The 16983-nt window shown below is 39.9% G+C and overlaps 1 protein-coding gene across 1 annotated transcript; it reads right to left on the bottom strand.

Moving 5' to 3' along the window:
- Nucleotides 1-1254: 1254 nt before the first annotated feature.
- On the bottom strand, nucleotides 1255-7646 carry LOC129448412 (phthioceranic/hydroxyphthioceranic acid synthase-like). The gene is given in 2 exon segments (XM_073872709.1): nucleotides 1255-7390; nucleotides 7503-7646. Coding segments are annotated over 2 exon segments (5670 nt in total). The 3' UTR covers nucleotides 1255-1864.
- Between the last annotated feature and the right edge of the window lie 9337 nt (nucleotides 7647-16983).

The raw sequence follows: 16983 nt of genomic DNA, 5'->3' as shown, positions 1-16983 counted from the left end.
CTCTAAACCTATGTTTATGATATATCATTTACAGTAATATGTCTTTATTATAATTATTATATTATTCATTATATCGCCTGAACAAATTGACTCTATCCCACCTAGCAGCCACTTGAAACGGCTCCATCCTTGGATGCACCTGGATGGCGTTTTTGGTTGGATGATCTTGCTTTATTTCTCAAACTGATTGTCGCTTCATAGTGAAATTTCAATTTTTTTTCATTTAATCATACTACTGCATCTTAAAATAATGCTTGGATTTTTTTTAACAGTCATGCGGTTGAGCAGCTTTTCGTACTAGGTTTTGCATCAACCCTTATCCAATTGTAGGGCAATGTAACATATTTGCATAATTTCAAGTTGCTTAAATCGGTACACTGTAAAAAAAGACTTAAAGTAGGTAACCTGGTTGCCTTAAAATTTTGAGTTAAGTCATCTTTAATATTATAAAATTATAAACTATTTTTAAGTTAACTAGTATTTAAATTGAATTAACTCAAAATTTTACTTACTTTTTAAGTTGACCCAACTTTTAACCAGTTTAAGGAACCCGGTTTCAAGCAGGATTTAAGAAAGATGGTGGGTGAATGAACATATTGAGTATAAGAAGTGTATGATATAATTTTTGTAATGCAGATCATTGCATAAATTGTCTGTTTTTGACTCTTATACAAATGCCAGTTTTGACACTCATTTATAAACCTTTATCTCTTTTTTTTGTTTTGTTTTTGAGAAGCCCCATCAATGTCAAGGGTATTTTAGCTCTATTTCTTGCACAGACTCCAGAATTTATAATTGTAAATATCCACAAGTGATGTTGAAGCTCTTCCATATTTATTTAACAAAAAATGTAACATGAATTTTACTTATTTAATTTACTCAAATTAAAACTGTACTCATCAATGATATTTTGATACCACATGCAGTTTCTTTACGTGCTGTTTTGTTTGTTACTCTTTTCCCCTTTCAATCTTTTTTTCCGCATGTTTTGATCTCATTCTTGTTTATACTGATTCAGTTATAGGAATGGATGAGATGAATATCTGTATGTTTCACTTTGCTAAATATATGTAAATGTATATTTTCTATGGTATACAAGCATGAATGTGACAATGGTGTGAAAACGTCAATATTAGGTTTTTATTTCTATTGTGTGTTTGATTGAAGAATTAGCTTTGTATACGAAAGTTTGTTGACTGCTTTGATATAAATTGTACATAAATATTTGAAAAAGATGCTTCTAGTGGGAAACAATGGACGTAATTTGTCTTTTATTAAGATGGCTTGTGAAGAACATTATCAAATTAAAGCAATATCATGACAATGCAGCTTTCTGTAGCGTTCATTACCTTAAACAAACATGATTAAGTAATGTAGTTAATAACTTGTCACCAATATTACAACTATAATGGCACTGAGGTTTATGTTGGCTTTATATATATATATAAGATCAATTGAAGTTTATGTTAATATCATCATGTTGATAAATTCATTCATAGTCCACATTAAACTGTCTTGACAAAGCATCAAATCAAATATTTCATTAAAGAGTAACAGTTAATTGTAATTAATTAAGTATTTTAAACATTGTTCACCAAACAATGTACATAGCATACCACTGATAGCCTAGTAGTAGATGCAAGTGGTGATTTTGTTAGAATAGCATAATTGTACATTTTTATTATTGTCTGCACTAAATACTTTGATATAATCTGCACTACACTGAAGGATAAATGTAAAGCTGTAATTCAGACCTGAATAGTGGTCACTCTGCAGTCTGTATTTTACACAGTTCTTGGGTTGAACACTTACTCTAAAGATTAAAGAATTCACGGGTGATGGATACAAAATAATGAATTCATCATTAAAAGTATGTGCTCACTTCTTTACCCCGATGTTCTTCTATACCATTTCCTTCCAGGATTTTGATGAGAGTCGACAGTGTACTATTTGGATCCAGTATAGTGACCAGAGGGACATTAATAGCTTTATCAATGAAGAGATGATTTTGTAAAGTCATGGCTAACATTGAATCAATGCCTAAATCCACAAGATGAACATCATCATTTAACTCGTCCATCTCAACGCCAGTCATTTCACTGATCATTGACATCATATATTCACGTGGTGATGTGGTGGGGCGCTCAGATCTGGATAAGGTAATTCTGGCCTTCCTCACCTCTTCCTCTATTAGTTTGGACAACCGTGCACTCAAAGACTTGTTTTGACTGAGAACATTATTCCAGTTGTTTTTGAAGCTGAACTTGCATATAACTTGTTGAGGTTTGTTGATCCTGAGGCTCTGTTCAAGACTTTCGAGAATTTCTGGGACTTCCATAAGCATGATTCCTTTTGCTTCTAAAAATCTTTTGAAGTGATCTTTGTTCAACAGAAGGCCAAGATTCAAACCCCCCCAGTTGATTGACTGTCCTGGAAGTCCAATGTTTCTGCGGTACTGGCAAAATGTATCCATGAATGAATTAGCAGCTGCATAGTTTGTCTGTGATGCATTACCAATAAAGGCAGCAATAGAGGAATAGCACACAAAGTAATCCAGATTGCACTGTATTGTAGCACGGTGAAGGTTAATCACTCCGTTTACTTTTGGCCTCATGACTTTTTCATAAAGAGATTTGTCAAGACGTTCAATCAGCGCATCATGCAGGACAACCGCACTGTGAAACACCCCTTTGATTGGACTGGATGGAAATAGTTTTCCAATGTCAACAATTGCCTGTTGAACTTGCTCTGATATGGAAACATCACACTGTAGACACTTAATGACAGAGCCCTAATTATTACTGATATTCTGTATCTCTTGTTGCATCTGAGGGTTTGGAATACTTCTAGACAGAATGACAATGTTTCCCCCTCCTTTCTGAGCAATGAACTTTACTGTCTCAAATCCCAACCCTGTTAGACCACCTGTGACAATATAGACAGATCCTTTCTGGAAAAGACTTTGTTTGGGCATCACTGGAATGTCTGACAGTTGGTTCTTAGCATCATTCAGTGTTATAATGGGCAGAATCAGGCGTGTGAAATACGATTCAGATTCTTTCACAGACAGAAGATCAATGTTGTGAGATTTCACTTTTTGAAATGTTGTATCCAAAGCCAAAGACTTTCTGTCCAAATGCATAGATTTTAGCCAGTGGTAGATTTGTGACATCTGTATCTGCAAATACTGTTGCTGCATTATTTGGGACATGAAGAGATAATGAATGTGGACTTCATTTGAACCTCCGAAAGTTTTAGGATCTACTGGTAGATTTGGCTGGTTGTCATAGACAAGAACAACATCTTTGATGACAGCGACATTGTTAACTGTTTCAATTATCTCCTTATTATATGGAGGAATGAGGACGGCTCCCTCGACCTCACTGAAATCACATCCAAGTTGATCTGCCTGTGTGCTTACTTTGACATCCCAACCTGATCTGTGTGCAGTAGCTGTTAACACCTTGATCAGAGATGAGTCAGGAACAGTTGAGAAAATCCCTAGTTTTCTTTGTTTGGCTTTGCGTATAATCTTATGCAAGATCTCCCAGGCCAGTACCATAAAGGAGACACAGGGGGTGTCCTTCAGGAATGAAAGTTTTTTTGTTTTGTAGCAAACAGCTGCTGGGAGAACAACTTTGGAACTTGCAGCAACAGGATAACAACACACAATATGGTCCCCAACTTTTAGTTTCCTTACATCTTTTCCCACAGCTGTAACAATTCCACTGTAATCAAGAGCTAAAAGCTTATGGTTTTGAGTTGTGTGTTTGTTCCAATACATTGTCTGACCATAAGTGAAGTCGGAGGTGCTGACTGGAAAGTAGTCTGATGAATGCACACACATTTTACTGAGATGAACTTTAATATGTTTCCCAGAAATTGGTTCAATGGAATTATCCACTTGAGTTGCTGATATATTTGTCATGTCATATGGATCAGATGTTTGCAAGAAACAGGCTTCATCATTCCACATATGAATGCTTTGTTTAGGGATTTCTGTTTTTGGCAATGGTGTGTGGGTGATTTCAGGTTTCTGAATCTTACCATCCTGCACCACCAGCTCTGGATATTTGCTACAGGGGTATGAATTGAGGACCTGAATCAATCCTCTGATGTCTTTAGAGGAAACAGAGTCCATGTCAATCAGCTGAAAGGAGAGTTCTGACAGCTCAGCTGCACATGCTCTTGTCATGCCCAACAACACAAACCCAGGACTGATGTGGTCCACTATGCTCTCGGAGGACCTATGGGTTATTACTCTGATAGCACCTGGGAAATGAACTGCTTTAAGATATGCAATGATCCTTCTGAAAATCTCACAACATGCTGCCATGCTGTCTAAGATAATCTCTGATTTGCAAGAGGTTAGATCTGCATCACCCCAAATAAACAAAATTTCTTGGAAGTTTTTCTTTACACTTGAAATTTTCAGATTGGACAAAACAGGTTTAAGTCCACATTCCAGGAGTGTTTTGCTTTGTGAGCAACTTATATATTTGGAAGCTGGGTGCAAGTACTGTTGCAAACCTTCAGAAATTCCTATTTCATCAATAAAGACCAGTGCCTTGATTGATGTATCCAGTGTGACATCTTCAGAGATCATACAGAAGCTGTTGTGGTAGAAGTATTCCTCAATTACCCGAAAACGACTACCTAACTTTCTGATCTGCACATCCCTGAGTTCAACTAACACCCTACCCTGTTTGTTGGCTAAGCAGCCACAAATATCAAACTCATCTTCTCCCATATGTACTGCTCTCAGATATACAACCATCTCCTCTTGCAATGGTTCAAATACAGACAGGCTTCCTATTTGTGTAGGAAATTGAGGTCTTGATGAAAGGTCATGAATTGTAGTTGTAAGAAGTTGCATGACATAATCTAGGACAACAGGATGAATGTAATAGTCATGTAGCTGTGGCAATAACTCCATTGGAATCTTCAAAACAGATAAACACTCTCTAAATTCTTCCCCACAATAAACATCTGTCTCATTTCTGAAGACAGAGCTATATTCAAAACCAACATGACTAAGATATTTGTATATATGTTCAGAACTCATCATCATTGTGCATCTTTTGAAGACAGTGTCCAGGGAAATTAATTGTTCTTCAGGTACCCTGTTTGATTTTACCTCTACTGTGCCAGATGCATAGATTGCAGAAGTAGACTGTATTTTGAAATTGCATGTGTTCTCTGCTAAATTGTATGATTGATCCATCTGTACTTTCATTTCCGGAGCATTCTGAGTGAATACAAATGGGTTTTGGAATGTGATGCTGAGCTGCAGAGAACATAGTGGGACTTTAGGCTTTGCATATGCCATGTAAGTTGCTAAACCCAACTCTGCATAAAACGCTCCTGGGAGGATGGCAACACCATTATGTTTGTGGTGCTGCAGAAAGGCCACTGATTCAGAGGATAAATCACAGCTAAACACAGAACTGTCTGTACTGTGTTGTGTAATTACTGGGTGGTTGCTGGTAGACCCAACCAACTGGATATCAGAGGAAAATACATCTTTCTTCACATTATCAAACTGATACCGTGGGTAGGGAATTGGCTCAGTTTCAATACCTTTGTAGAACATTTCCCAGTCCACTTTTACTCCATGCTCAAACAATTTGGATACAGTAGCAAGTGCTGTCTCATGATCTTTTTCTGGCTGCACTGAGGGAAGCACAGTAATGTCAATTCCCAAAGTCTCTGTGATGTACCTCTGCAAAGATCTTCTTGGGCCAATCTCAACAAAGATTACGTTCCTCTTGTTTTTAGCTGCTGACCTCACCGCTTGTTCAAATGCAACTGGCTCTCTGATATTTCTTGCCCAGTATTCACCAGTAGTAAAATCTGAGGAGCTCAGACTTTCACCTGTCACCGTTGAAAACAATTCTGCCCCCTGATTGTGTCCATGTAATAAGCCTATATTCTCTTTCACTTTGGATACAATAGGATCCATCTTGTGGCTATGATATGCGGCAGGTACATCCAGAATGCGAAGGAAAAGCTCTTTTCCTCTGGCTGAGTTGCTCAAATTTTGATGCAATCTGTCAATATCATCTGCATCTCCTGAGAGAGTGCAAGACTGAGGGCTGTTATAAGCAGCCAGACAAACCTTTCCTGAATAAGATGGAAGGAGTTTCAAGATTTCAGACACAGCCATATTACTAACAGCCAGCATCTTCCCTCCTGTCACACTGCTTTGCAATAAACTGCGATAGTAAATAATCTTTACTGCATCTTCAAGTGACAACAAACCAGAACAATGAGCTGCAGCGACCTCTCCAATGGAGTGTCCAAGAACAACCTCAGGACTGACACCCCAGTGTTTCAGAAGTTTGACAACAGCAACCTGAATAGCAAACAGAAGAGGCTGGACAACTTTTGGGTCAGAGAAATCGTCAGATTCATTTTCCAACTTCTCTACCAGTTTCAGATTTGTATAGTTTTGCATAAGAGTTTCAATCTTCATGATGACTTCCCTGAAAACAAACTCCTTGTTCAGAAGGTGTCTGCACATTCCACGGTAAGTTACACCATTCCCACAAAACACAAAAACTAACTTGGAGTCTGTCTTTGATGGTTCAACCTTTTTCTGTAGAGCAGCAGTAAGTGTCCCTTTCAGGTCTGTCAGAGATGATGTCTGAAATACTTTCCTGTACTTGTGTTTCAAGTGACTTCTTCTACAAGCAGATGTGTACAGTAATGCTTGTAGATCTGATATTGTCCCAGCACTAATCTGTTTTGCAGTATCTTCGATTACATTTTTCAAGGACTTTTCTGAGGCTGCAGAGAGCACAAAGAACTGATGTGTTTTACTGATCTGAGCTCTTGTTTTTTTTGACTGAACATACTGTCTGATAATTGCATGTGCATTTGTTCCACCAAACCCAAAGTTATTGACTCCAGCAGTTCTAACTGCATTATGACTACTGACCCATTTCTCTATTGTGGTGGGGATTCTTAGATTGAGAGATTTAGTGTCTATGCTGGAGTTTTCTTCTGAGTAGAACACTGATGGTACAAAGGTTTCATGCTTCATCATCAAAAGAATCTTTATGAGCCCGGCAACACCTGCTGCAGATTCTGTGTGTCCAATGTTGCTCTTAACAGAACCAATGAGGAGTGGTCCAGATTCATGGGGTCTTGCTTTGGCAACGACTTTCGAAATACTACCTGCCTCTATTGGATCTCCAATTGGAGTCCCAGTCCCATGAGTCTCAATGTACTGAACATTAGTCAGATCAGTCGCTGTTGAGTAGATTTTTCTGAGCAGCTCCTCCTGCTGTACCATGGATGGTTTGGTGATTGGACTAACGGTGTGGCCATCTTGATTTACTGCAGTTTTGCTGATAATACCCCAAATATGATTGTGGTCTTGGAGTGCCTGTCAAAATATAGACAACATTAAGTTGTTGCATACAGTAGACAATCATTAGATACATTTAAGTCAAAGGTAGTCCTTTGTTTAATTTTTTTAGAGGCTTTAGCAGAACAACGCCACAGCCTTCACCTCTGCCATATCCATCTGCTTTGCTACTGAAAGGTTTACTGGTGCCTTCAGGGGAGATCATCTTTGCCTTGGAGAGAGCCACAAAGACTGTTGGCTCCAAAATGCAAGTCACACCCCCACACACAGCCATTTCACAGTCACCTGTTAAGAAGAACAGAGCCAAATGACTGGGCATTCATATTATCGCAAGATAGTGCCAAGTTGTGTTAAAATTACTTTTAACTTAAAAATTATAACAATAATTTAACTTTAACTTTATTGACTTTAAAAAAACATTAGTACAGTTAGTCTGCGTAAAATAAAATGTAATAAATTCCTATACTGTAAACTAGTCAGAAATGAACATTTATTTTAAGTGAAGTCTGCTTGTAAACTTATTTTGAATGTTTACCTCATCCCAGCCAGCCTTTTTAAAGGTCCCATTCTTTCTGTGTTTTTGAAGCTTTGATTGTGTTTACAGTGTGCAATATAACATTTGTTCACGTTTTACATGTAAAAAACATATTTTTCACACAATTTACTTATCTCTATACCGCTGCTTTTACTGTCCTTAAAACGACCAGATGTCTTCCTTGTTTTATGAAGTCCCTCCTTTAGAAATACGTAACGAGTTCTGATTGTGTAGTTTGTTTAGTGTGTTGTGATTTGACAACAGCTTAGCTTGGCCAGAGCCGTTTGAGCCGTAGCTGGCAACTGACGTATTCCTGTGGTCGAATTCTAATGACGTCCATAAAGCAGGAAGTAGAGGACTGCTTTGAAAGGGGAATTCTGTTAAAGAAAATATACTGTATATCGCCTGGCATTGAACTTGGAGCTTTATCATTTTGCAGGTATTATTTATGCTCTAACCGCAACATTTCATACCAACTAAAGTTTGAAAAATGAAATCAGGAAGAACGTGACCTTTAAAAAATTGCATTTTTGTGATTTGACACAAAATTTTTCTTCTATAAATATATCAATACTACACAGCACCTACTGTAGATTGTGAAGCATATTATATAAATAATAAGTATTTTATAAGCTTACAAACTAAAACCAAACTAAAACAAAAAAAAATAAACAAACTAAAACTTTGTGTGATACACAACAGAGGTCTGCTCTGAGCTACAAACTTTATGTGGCTCATGTTACCATATAACTTTGTGCATTATAAAAAGCAATTTCCAAAAATTGTGAATATCTCTTTTCACTTTATGGTGAGTGATACAGACACATTCCTGAAAGAACGTTACAAACAACAGTGACTGTCCACAGAAGTACCACATAAGCCTACATACATAGCAGATGAGCAAATATTGAAGTCATTAAGACTTCTGTTTGTTCTATGTTATGTCCACAAGATGGTGCCTTCACACAGTTTTTCTCAGTCACTTTAGTACATTTCTCAGATCAGAATTGAAATTGTCAAAACTCCCTGTTCAAGAACATTGTGTCACTTGTGCACATCAAAAAAAGCAGTTTTGCATTTCTTTGAAGAAATTGCAAATGGTTTTGTACATCCATGCAAATGATTATGTACAATTCTCTGCTTTTCTCTACATTATCAATTGCTTATGTCATTTTGATCAAAATGTATTATAATGGGTCTCTGTTGAATAGTCTCACCCCTTACAACATAGGCATTAGTTCATAGCATAAGTCATTACATGCAAAATGCATGAACAAGTTGTCATAATATGTCAAGCATTTTTCTAGACTTTTTTCTAAATCTATCCAGAATTGGTAAATCTTGACTTTCTCTAATGAATGTGCATCTCATGAACCATAAACTGGCAAGTATATATATAAAGCCGGAGCACAGCACAATGTTAATGTCTGACAATGGAAGGACAAAATTGTATTGTATGGCACAATCATCTAAATACAGATCGTCTTGTCACCTTTATAGACACTGTCTACCGGGATCTCATCCCTGAACAAGAGAGGGGTCAGATTGGAGATGGCCTGCTAAAGTAAGTGATATTACCAACAACATCAGACAACGGTTCGCGGCCCACAACAGGATGCTGATGGAGTTCCTCTCACCCTACTCTCAATTCCTTAATGCCTGTTGAGACTGGATAAGACACTGCATCACAAGAAAAGATATTTGTTGTGATGTGTATGAGAAGTTGTTACCATTACCTTTCTTTATCGCGAAGACATGGTCTGTCAACGAATTACAGTACAAATAGTAAAAGCATAAATGTGAATCTTGTCCAGTCATTAAACTCCCAGATACACTAATGCCAAGTTTAGACTGCATGATTTTCAAACTAGTCGGGTCACCGATGTTTTCACACTGCGTGATTTTCTGGGGAAGCGTTCAGTCGCTGCTGTTTCAGACTGCATGATGGATTGGCAACAGGAGTTTTCATACTGCATGACTTTACCGTAAGAAGAATCGGCGACAACTTTGTCCCGGTCCGCAAACTACGTTTCACAACCAAACGCACGCGAGAAGTGACGCGAAGGAAACAACGCAAGCTCACACCTGCAAGACCGGAGTTCTCACATGAGACTGGGATTATTATTCAAAGCTCGCAAGAAGTTTACCATACAAATTGCATGTGTGCTAATTTGCAGCAGAAAGAAGAAGAAATAAAGATTATGAAGGAGGAAATGTTTGGAGAGACTCCTCCCCAAACTTCCAGCTGTCCTGTATGTTGCTCTCTCATTGGCTGGCTGTAGGTCATCGCCGATGTTATTGTAAGTCAAAACACAGTTCACACGGCATGATTTTGAATCGCTGACAGGCTCAAATATTTAACAGATATCTCACAGGCGACTTGTCAGCGATTCTCTCAGAACGCGTCTTTTATAATTCACACTGTGTGATTGTCCCACGCGTGCACAAGCATCGATTTGCCTGTGATTTTGGGCATTTGTCGGCGATTTCTCAAAACCTGTCAAAATCGGGGCTAAAATCGTGCAGTCTGAACTCGGCATAATGTGTAACAAACAATACAATAATGGTCATCAAAACTTTAGCCATAGTTTACATCAGAACATCCCTCCAGAGTTATATTAACAACATGACTAAACAATTTGACTGTCCCGTTTTTTGACTGCTACGATGATCTAACCAGTGACTCATACAACAGACTTGTTTGACTTCATTTGGCGCCACAACCGAGAGGCAGATAACATCATAATCCCGCAAGAGGTATTCGAGAAATCATACAGCAAAGCCACTATCGAAATGTTCTTGCTCTTGATGTCATCCACTGTCAGTCCTTGCAGCGCCACAAACAGCAACAGCAGCAGCGCATATCACGACACCTTTTGTCCAATCACAGACCCCTTCAATCACAATCAGTATGCGTTTAAGTGGGTCAAATAATACGATTTCATGTTTACTTTTTTATATAGTGGATTATTTAGCTGTTTGTGCATGTATAAGATCTGCAAAGTTACAGAGTTTGGTCTCAATTCTGAAGAGATCGCTGATCCTGAGACCTGCCTAAAACACCTCAATTTGAAAAGTCCCAAGTCATTTCCAACTTTACTAGGACATTTTGGCGCTTCTGATTCACAGACTGTATGTGTTTTTTAATTTAAGTTTTTAATGTTGACTCTGCAAAACCACAGCTTATAGAATCCATGTTAGTTTAGTTTGTGTACACTGAAAATTTAAGGTAAGTGGTTGCAATCAATTTATTTAAGCTACATTTAATTAAAAGTTTTATATTTTATTTTACTTTACAGATCTTTTTTGTTTAAATGTAGCTTAAATAAATTGATTGCAACCACTTACCTTAAAAAATTGATTAAATTCAATGAATCATTTTTTTCAGTGTAAAATTAACATGAAGGCGATAACATTTTATTTACCCTTAGTGCGGGAGTCACAAGTGTTTGTTTTAGACAGATCGTAAAGTTAATGGTTTAATAAGGTCTGTGTTAATAGTAGGCTACCTGCTGTAAATTAACAAACTATTAATAAACCTACTGTATTTTGCCAAGGCATAAGAGTTATAAATTAATTTTAAATTAGGAGATAAGCTATCATTTTGACAAATGGCTTAAATACACTGTATACACAAAACCATATCCGCACTACTGCGACAGGGCACCTTTTGTCTTCAGAGTGAGAAAGTTGGCAACCCTATTAATAATACATAAGCTGCGCTCTGTCTGCTGATATGATACTGTAATAAAGATTAATGGGCAACACTTTACAATAAGGTTCATTAGTTAACTACATTAGTTAACATTAACTAATAATGAACTGCACTTATACAGCATTTATTAATCTTTGTTAATGTTAATTTCAACAATTACTAATACTTTATTAAAATCTTGTTAACATTAGTTAATGCACTCTGAACTAACATGAACAAACAATTAAAGCTTACATTTTTATTAAGTAACATTAACAAAGATGAATAAATACTGTAACAAATGTATTGCTCATGGTTTGTTCAAGTTAGTTAATACATTAACTAATGTTAACTAATCAACCTTATTGTAAAGTGTTACCGATTAATGTTTATAAAGATATAAAAACGACTGATAAAATACTGTTTTATCATTAAAGTCTGATAACGTCCTATTCATTTAATAGAATTTTTGGGCATACCAGTACCGGAGTGGCTTTACAATTGTGAGGTCATGCGCAATCCAGTCATTTACTGTATATAGATCAGTGATTCCAATACTTTGTGGAACATGTCACTTCCTGCTTCACCACATGCAAGAGAATCACAATTACAATCCTTTTTCCTAAAGGATACAGCTAAAATACTTAAAATCAAGAAAAAAATTCGCAGTCCGCCACAAAATTAAAATTGACCACCACAAATAGATGTTTGCTCATCGCGTTTATCACTACCTGTGTCTCACATGACAGTTTCTGTACAAACACCCGTGGTGTCTGTCGGCGCGCTCCACTGAGCTTCGTTTAAGCATATGCGAACAAGGGTGTCGTAAATATCCCGCCACAAACTGCAAGTCTGGAAAAAAATATTATGGTGTTCCTGATTCACAGCCTGTGGATGTTTTTCATTACTAAAAGGGAGTTTGGGGACTTACAGCAAAGCACAGATGACAACAGGTTTACTCGAGATGGCGCAAGCTAGCATGAAGGTAAAGCTAATCTTTAACATTATAGCAATGTCGCTGGTAGTGACGATTCTCTCAGACCAATCAGTGATCTACAGTGTTTTCTAATCATGTTTTGGTATCAGATCGGGTTGCTTGAAAGTTGAAACCCCAACCGAGGTGGTATTCAAAAGTGAAGTGTTACTAAACTCTAAGCTAACCTAGCCAAAGTGTGGTGAGCTGACCCAACCTGACCCACACCAAACTGTGGGGCACTATGCAATGGAAAAGTGCCATATGATGTATGGTTTTAAAGTACCGCAAGAGAATTTTGAGAGTAACCGGCAGGCTCAGTTGGGGCTCTCCTGTCCAGGAGGTGGTCAAATATATCCACATACAGATTTGCAACTGTGAAAAATGTATGTGTGATTTCACATTTTTTGATGCAGGCAAAAAATTCAAAAGTCATTTTGCACCATATTTTCTGCAGCAATTCTAGCGAAAAACATTAGCGTATGAGCATGCACACTTGAAATGACAGTGGAGAAGCTCATTGCTAAGGTCTGTAACATAAAATGACCACCCCGCTGTGTGTCTGTTCATTCACTACCCCTCAGTTCCTGACTGGAGCGCGTGACAAAGGAGTAGCACATACGAGCATTGGTAGCTGTCACGGGTCCTGTTAATAATCTTTTTGAGCCGCCAAACTCACTCTGTTGAATAGCGCCACCACGCTCGCAGTGCCTGTTTCTGATGGTTTAGCCACAAATTTAATTGGAAAATATTATTTTTACCTCCTCATTTGCAAGTTTAAAGTTAATCCCTAACTGAGAATTAAAACAGAGTTTAAAGTAATGGAGCAACCGGATTAAAGATAATCTAGTATTAATGTAAAATTTAAAGCTGGATCAAAATAACAGTTTAAATGAAACCCTAATTTTTTTTTAAACAGGGTTAAAGTTTGGTGCAACAGAAATATTAAATAAACTTTGATTTAAAACAGATTTAGGCCTAATCCTTGTTGGTGCAACCCACGGACTGACAAGCTTAAAATAGATGACAACTTAAAAATATATATATTTTTAATTAAATTAATAATTAACGTTAATGTTTTCCCAGGTCGATCGGGGCGAAGCCCACGATTATGTGCGCACTCCCCCTGTTGAGGAGAACGTGGCACCGCACCTCTGTCCTTCTTCCGCAATGCTCGGCACTGATCGCGGCCTGCCGTTGAAGCCGTGTCAGATGACGACCCACCTGGCGGAAAGAGCCTACTCGTCATCCAGGGAGGCGGTGGCGGCGCTCCATGTTATGGCCATTCTCCAGGTCTTCCAGGCAAAGATTTTACAGACGCTGGATGGCGCTGTCGAAGCGGACATGGTACGTAACCTCCGCGCTGCCACGGACTTCACACTGATGGCCAAGAAGCTTTCCGCCCAAGCCATCAGCAAATCCATGGGATTTTTAGTCGTCCTTCACCGCCACCTTTGGCTTACCCTAGCTGAGCTGAAGGACAACGAGCCAAAGGTTTTGCTTAATGCTCCAGTTACTCCCGCCGGGCTCTTTGGTGACGCCGTGGAGTCGGTTGTTGAGCGCTTTTCGGAGGCACAGAAGCGCTCGAGAGCTATGAGTCAGCTGCTCCCCAGACGCTTATCTTATCAGGAGACCGCCAGATCGCGCTTTACTTCTGCCCCGCCATCAGTGCAGCGCCCTCCAAAACAACCTCAGGCTGGCTACACCGTACCCGCTCGGACCGAGCCCAACGTAAGGCAGAGGGAATGGCAGTTCCAGCCGAGAAAGCGTCACAGACGTGTTAGGAGCCCTCGACGCGGTGGCGGACAGCCTCAGGTGGGGAAGCCCTCTTCCTGACGAGAAGGCGGAGAGGAGGAGATCGATCGTGGAGGAGCAAGCGTCAATGCGCCGGGTTCTTCTGCCTCCCTCTGTTCCTGTGGGCGACAAGTTCAAATGTTGTTTAAATGCTGTTTGTGTAAATGTAATAAAGATACAAATATAATCACAGAAAGAGCTATTTCCTCCTCACAGCCCTTGTGCAGCGACAGATGCCCTGCAGGACGGCAGCGCGAGTTTGCAAAACATACAAAGTGCTTGTCAATCAAACTCGAAACTTGGTTTGCGTCGATCTAAAGGACACTTACTTTCACATTCAGATATCCCCCCGCCACAGGTGTTTTCTGAGGTTTGCGTTCGAAGGCACGAGCTATCAATACTCCGTTCTCCCGTTCGGACTAGCTTTAGCCCCACGTACCTTCACAAAATGGATGGATGCAGCTCTCTCCCCCCTCAGAGCGAGTGGGATGCGCATTATGAATTATCTGGATGACTGGCTGATTATGGCTCAATCACGCGATCTGTTGATCAGTCACATAAAAGCATTGCTTCTCCACTTAGAGTCGTTAGGGCTGCGAATCAATGCTCAGAAAAGAAAACTCGTTCCGAGTCAATCCATTTCCTACCTGGGGGTTCTGTTGGATTCTACATCGATGCGTGCTCATCTATCGCAACAACGTGTAGAAACATTAACGCTGTACCTGCGTCATTTCAGACTCGGCCGGTTTGAGTTTCAGAGGCTTTTGGGTCTAATGGCGTCAGCCGGCCCGGTTTGTCACCTAGGATTGCTTCACATGCGTCCGTTAAAGATGTGGCTGAAAGATCGAGTCCCGGCAAATATGTGCGCATCGACGTGCATGCGAGTTCACGTGACACACAGTTGTGTCAGCACTCTGAAACCGTGGCCCGATCCGACCCTTTACAGTATCGGAGCCCCCCTAGGACAGATAGCCTCTCGTATAGTGGTCACCACGGAGCGTTGAAATCAGGTTGGGGAGCAGTCTGCCAGGGCACACCTGCTTCCGGTACGTGGTCAGATCTGATGAGAGATTGGCACACAAACCATCTGGAATTAAGAGCGGTAATGTTAGCGCTCAGGGCATTTCAACCGCAACTCGAGCGTCAACATGTTCTAGTGCAGACAGACAACAAGACGGTGGTTTCTTACATAAATCCCCAGGGTGGAATTCATTCAAAAGCCCTATTCAAGCAGGCAGCCAGCCTCCTACTATGGGCGGACAGTCACTTACTAATACCTAGTGTATGGAAGTCAGCATATGTCACTCCGTTATTCTAAATATCTAATATCTAAATAATTATATGCCAATATCAAAGCTATCGGTTTTAGCCAAGATTTTAAAAGGGCTTATAAGTGATCAGTTGAAAGATTATTTAGAAACAAAAAACAGGAGGGATTTGCTGTCTCAGGCAAAAGGCTCAGTATGGCACCCCAACCCGGAACTGTGGAATCTACACGCTTGGAAAGTGAGAGGATCGTAGATAACACGAGCGAACTCTCGCGTCGAGCGGCGTTCACGCTGACTGAGGCGCGTGCTCCATCTACAAGACGCTTGTACAACCTTAAGTGGAAGGTGTTCAAAAAATGGTGTCATAGTAACAGCATTGACCCTTTTAATTGCCCTGTGTCGGATATTGTGCTTTTCCTGCAACATAGAATGGATAGCTGGGTAGTGGAAGCTATAACGCTTGCTTACGAGAGCAGTGGACTTGAGCCCCCTTTCAACATCAGGGCTCACTCTACGAGAGCTATAGCCTCTTTATGGGCTTGGTTTCAAGGTACCACTATTCAGGATGTATGCTGTGCAGCAGGCTAGGCTTCACATAACACCTTTGCAAGGTTTTATTTGCTAATATCTCTAGCTGTGAAAGTCCTGTCAGTGAGTACTGACCACACTTATGCTTCGATGTAATGGCAGCCGTGTGTTCTCGCAGGTTGTCTTGATTTTACGTAGATGCCTGCGTCATTCGGTGGTTAAGATGTATGTGTGCTTGTGCCATTTTCTCTACCCTGCGCTCCACCAGGTCGTCTTTGCAAGACGGCATTTGCATACACGGCGTTACCGCTAAGGGCGTTACCGCTTAGGCCGTTACTCTGTGTTGTGAATCTACATTAACTACATTTTGCCCGGCAAAGCCGTGCGTGCTACTTACTATTCGTATTTGCACCCAAATTACTTGTCGTTCTACCCTAAGCAGTGTAGTGATGAGTATTCACGTTCCTTAGGTTGGGATGTGCAAATTTCATACCTCAGGAATATCGATACCTTATTGGTCAGACACGCCCCCCAAGGGGTATGGCCGCTGCGTATCAGAATATTATTGGCTGTTTCTTTTACTACGTAGCGTTGCTGGGCTGGCTTCTCCGCTCCCTCGGCATGTTTGAACACTGTTCCCATAGCGTCAGCGGACTCAATGTCGAGAGACCGCTCTCGAAAGGGAACGTCTCGGTTACTATCGTAACCTCGGTTCCCTGAGAGACAGGAAAAAGACATTGCGTTACGCGCCGAGTTCGCGGCTAGCCATCTGTGTTTTCATTCAGTCGAGAATACTGGCGTTCGTCGCTCTAACACTTT

This window comes from Misgurnus anguillicaudatus, chromosome 10 (assembly GCF_027580225.2).
Source record: "Misgurnus anguillicaudatus chromosome 10, ASM2758022v2, whole genome shotgun sequence".
NCBI classification, from domain to species: Eukaryota; Metazoa; Chordata; class Actinopteri; order Cypriniformes; family Cobitidae; genus Misgurnus; species Misgurnus anguillicaudatus.
This window is presented reverse-complemented; position numbering and strand designations above follow the sequence as displayed.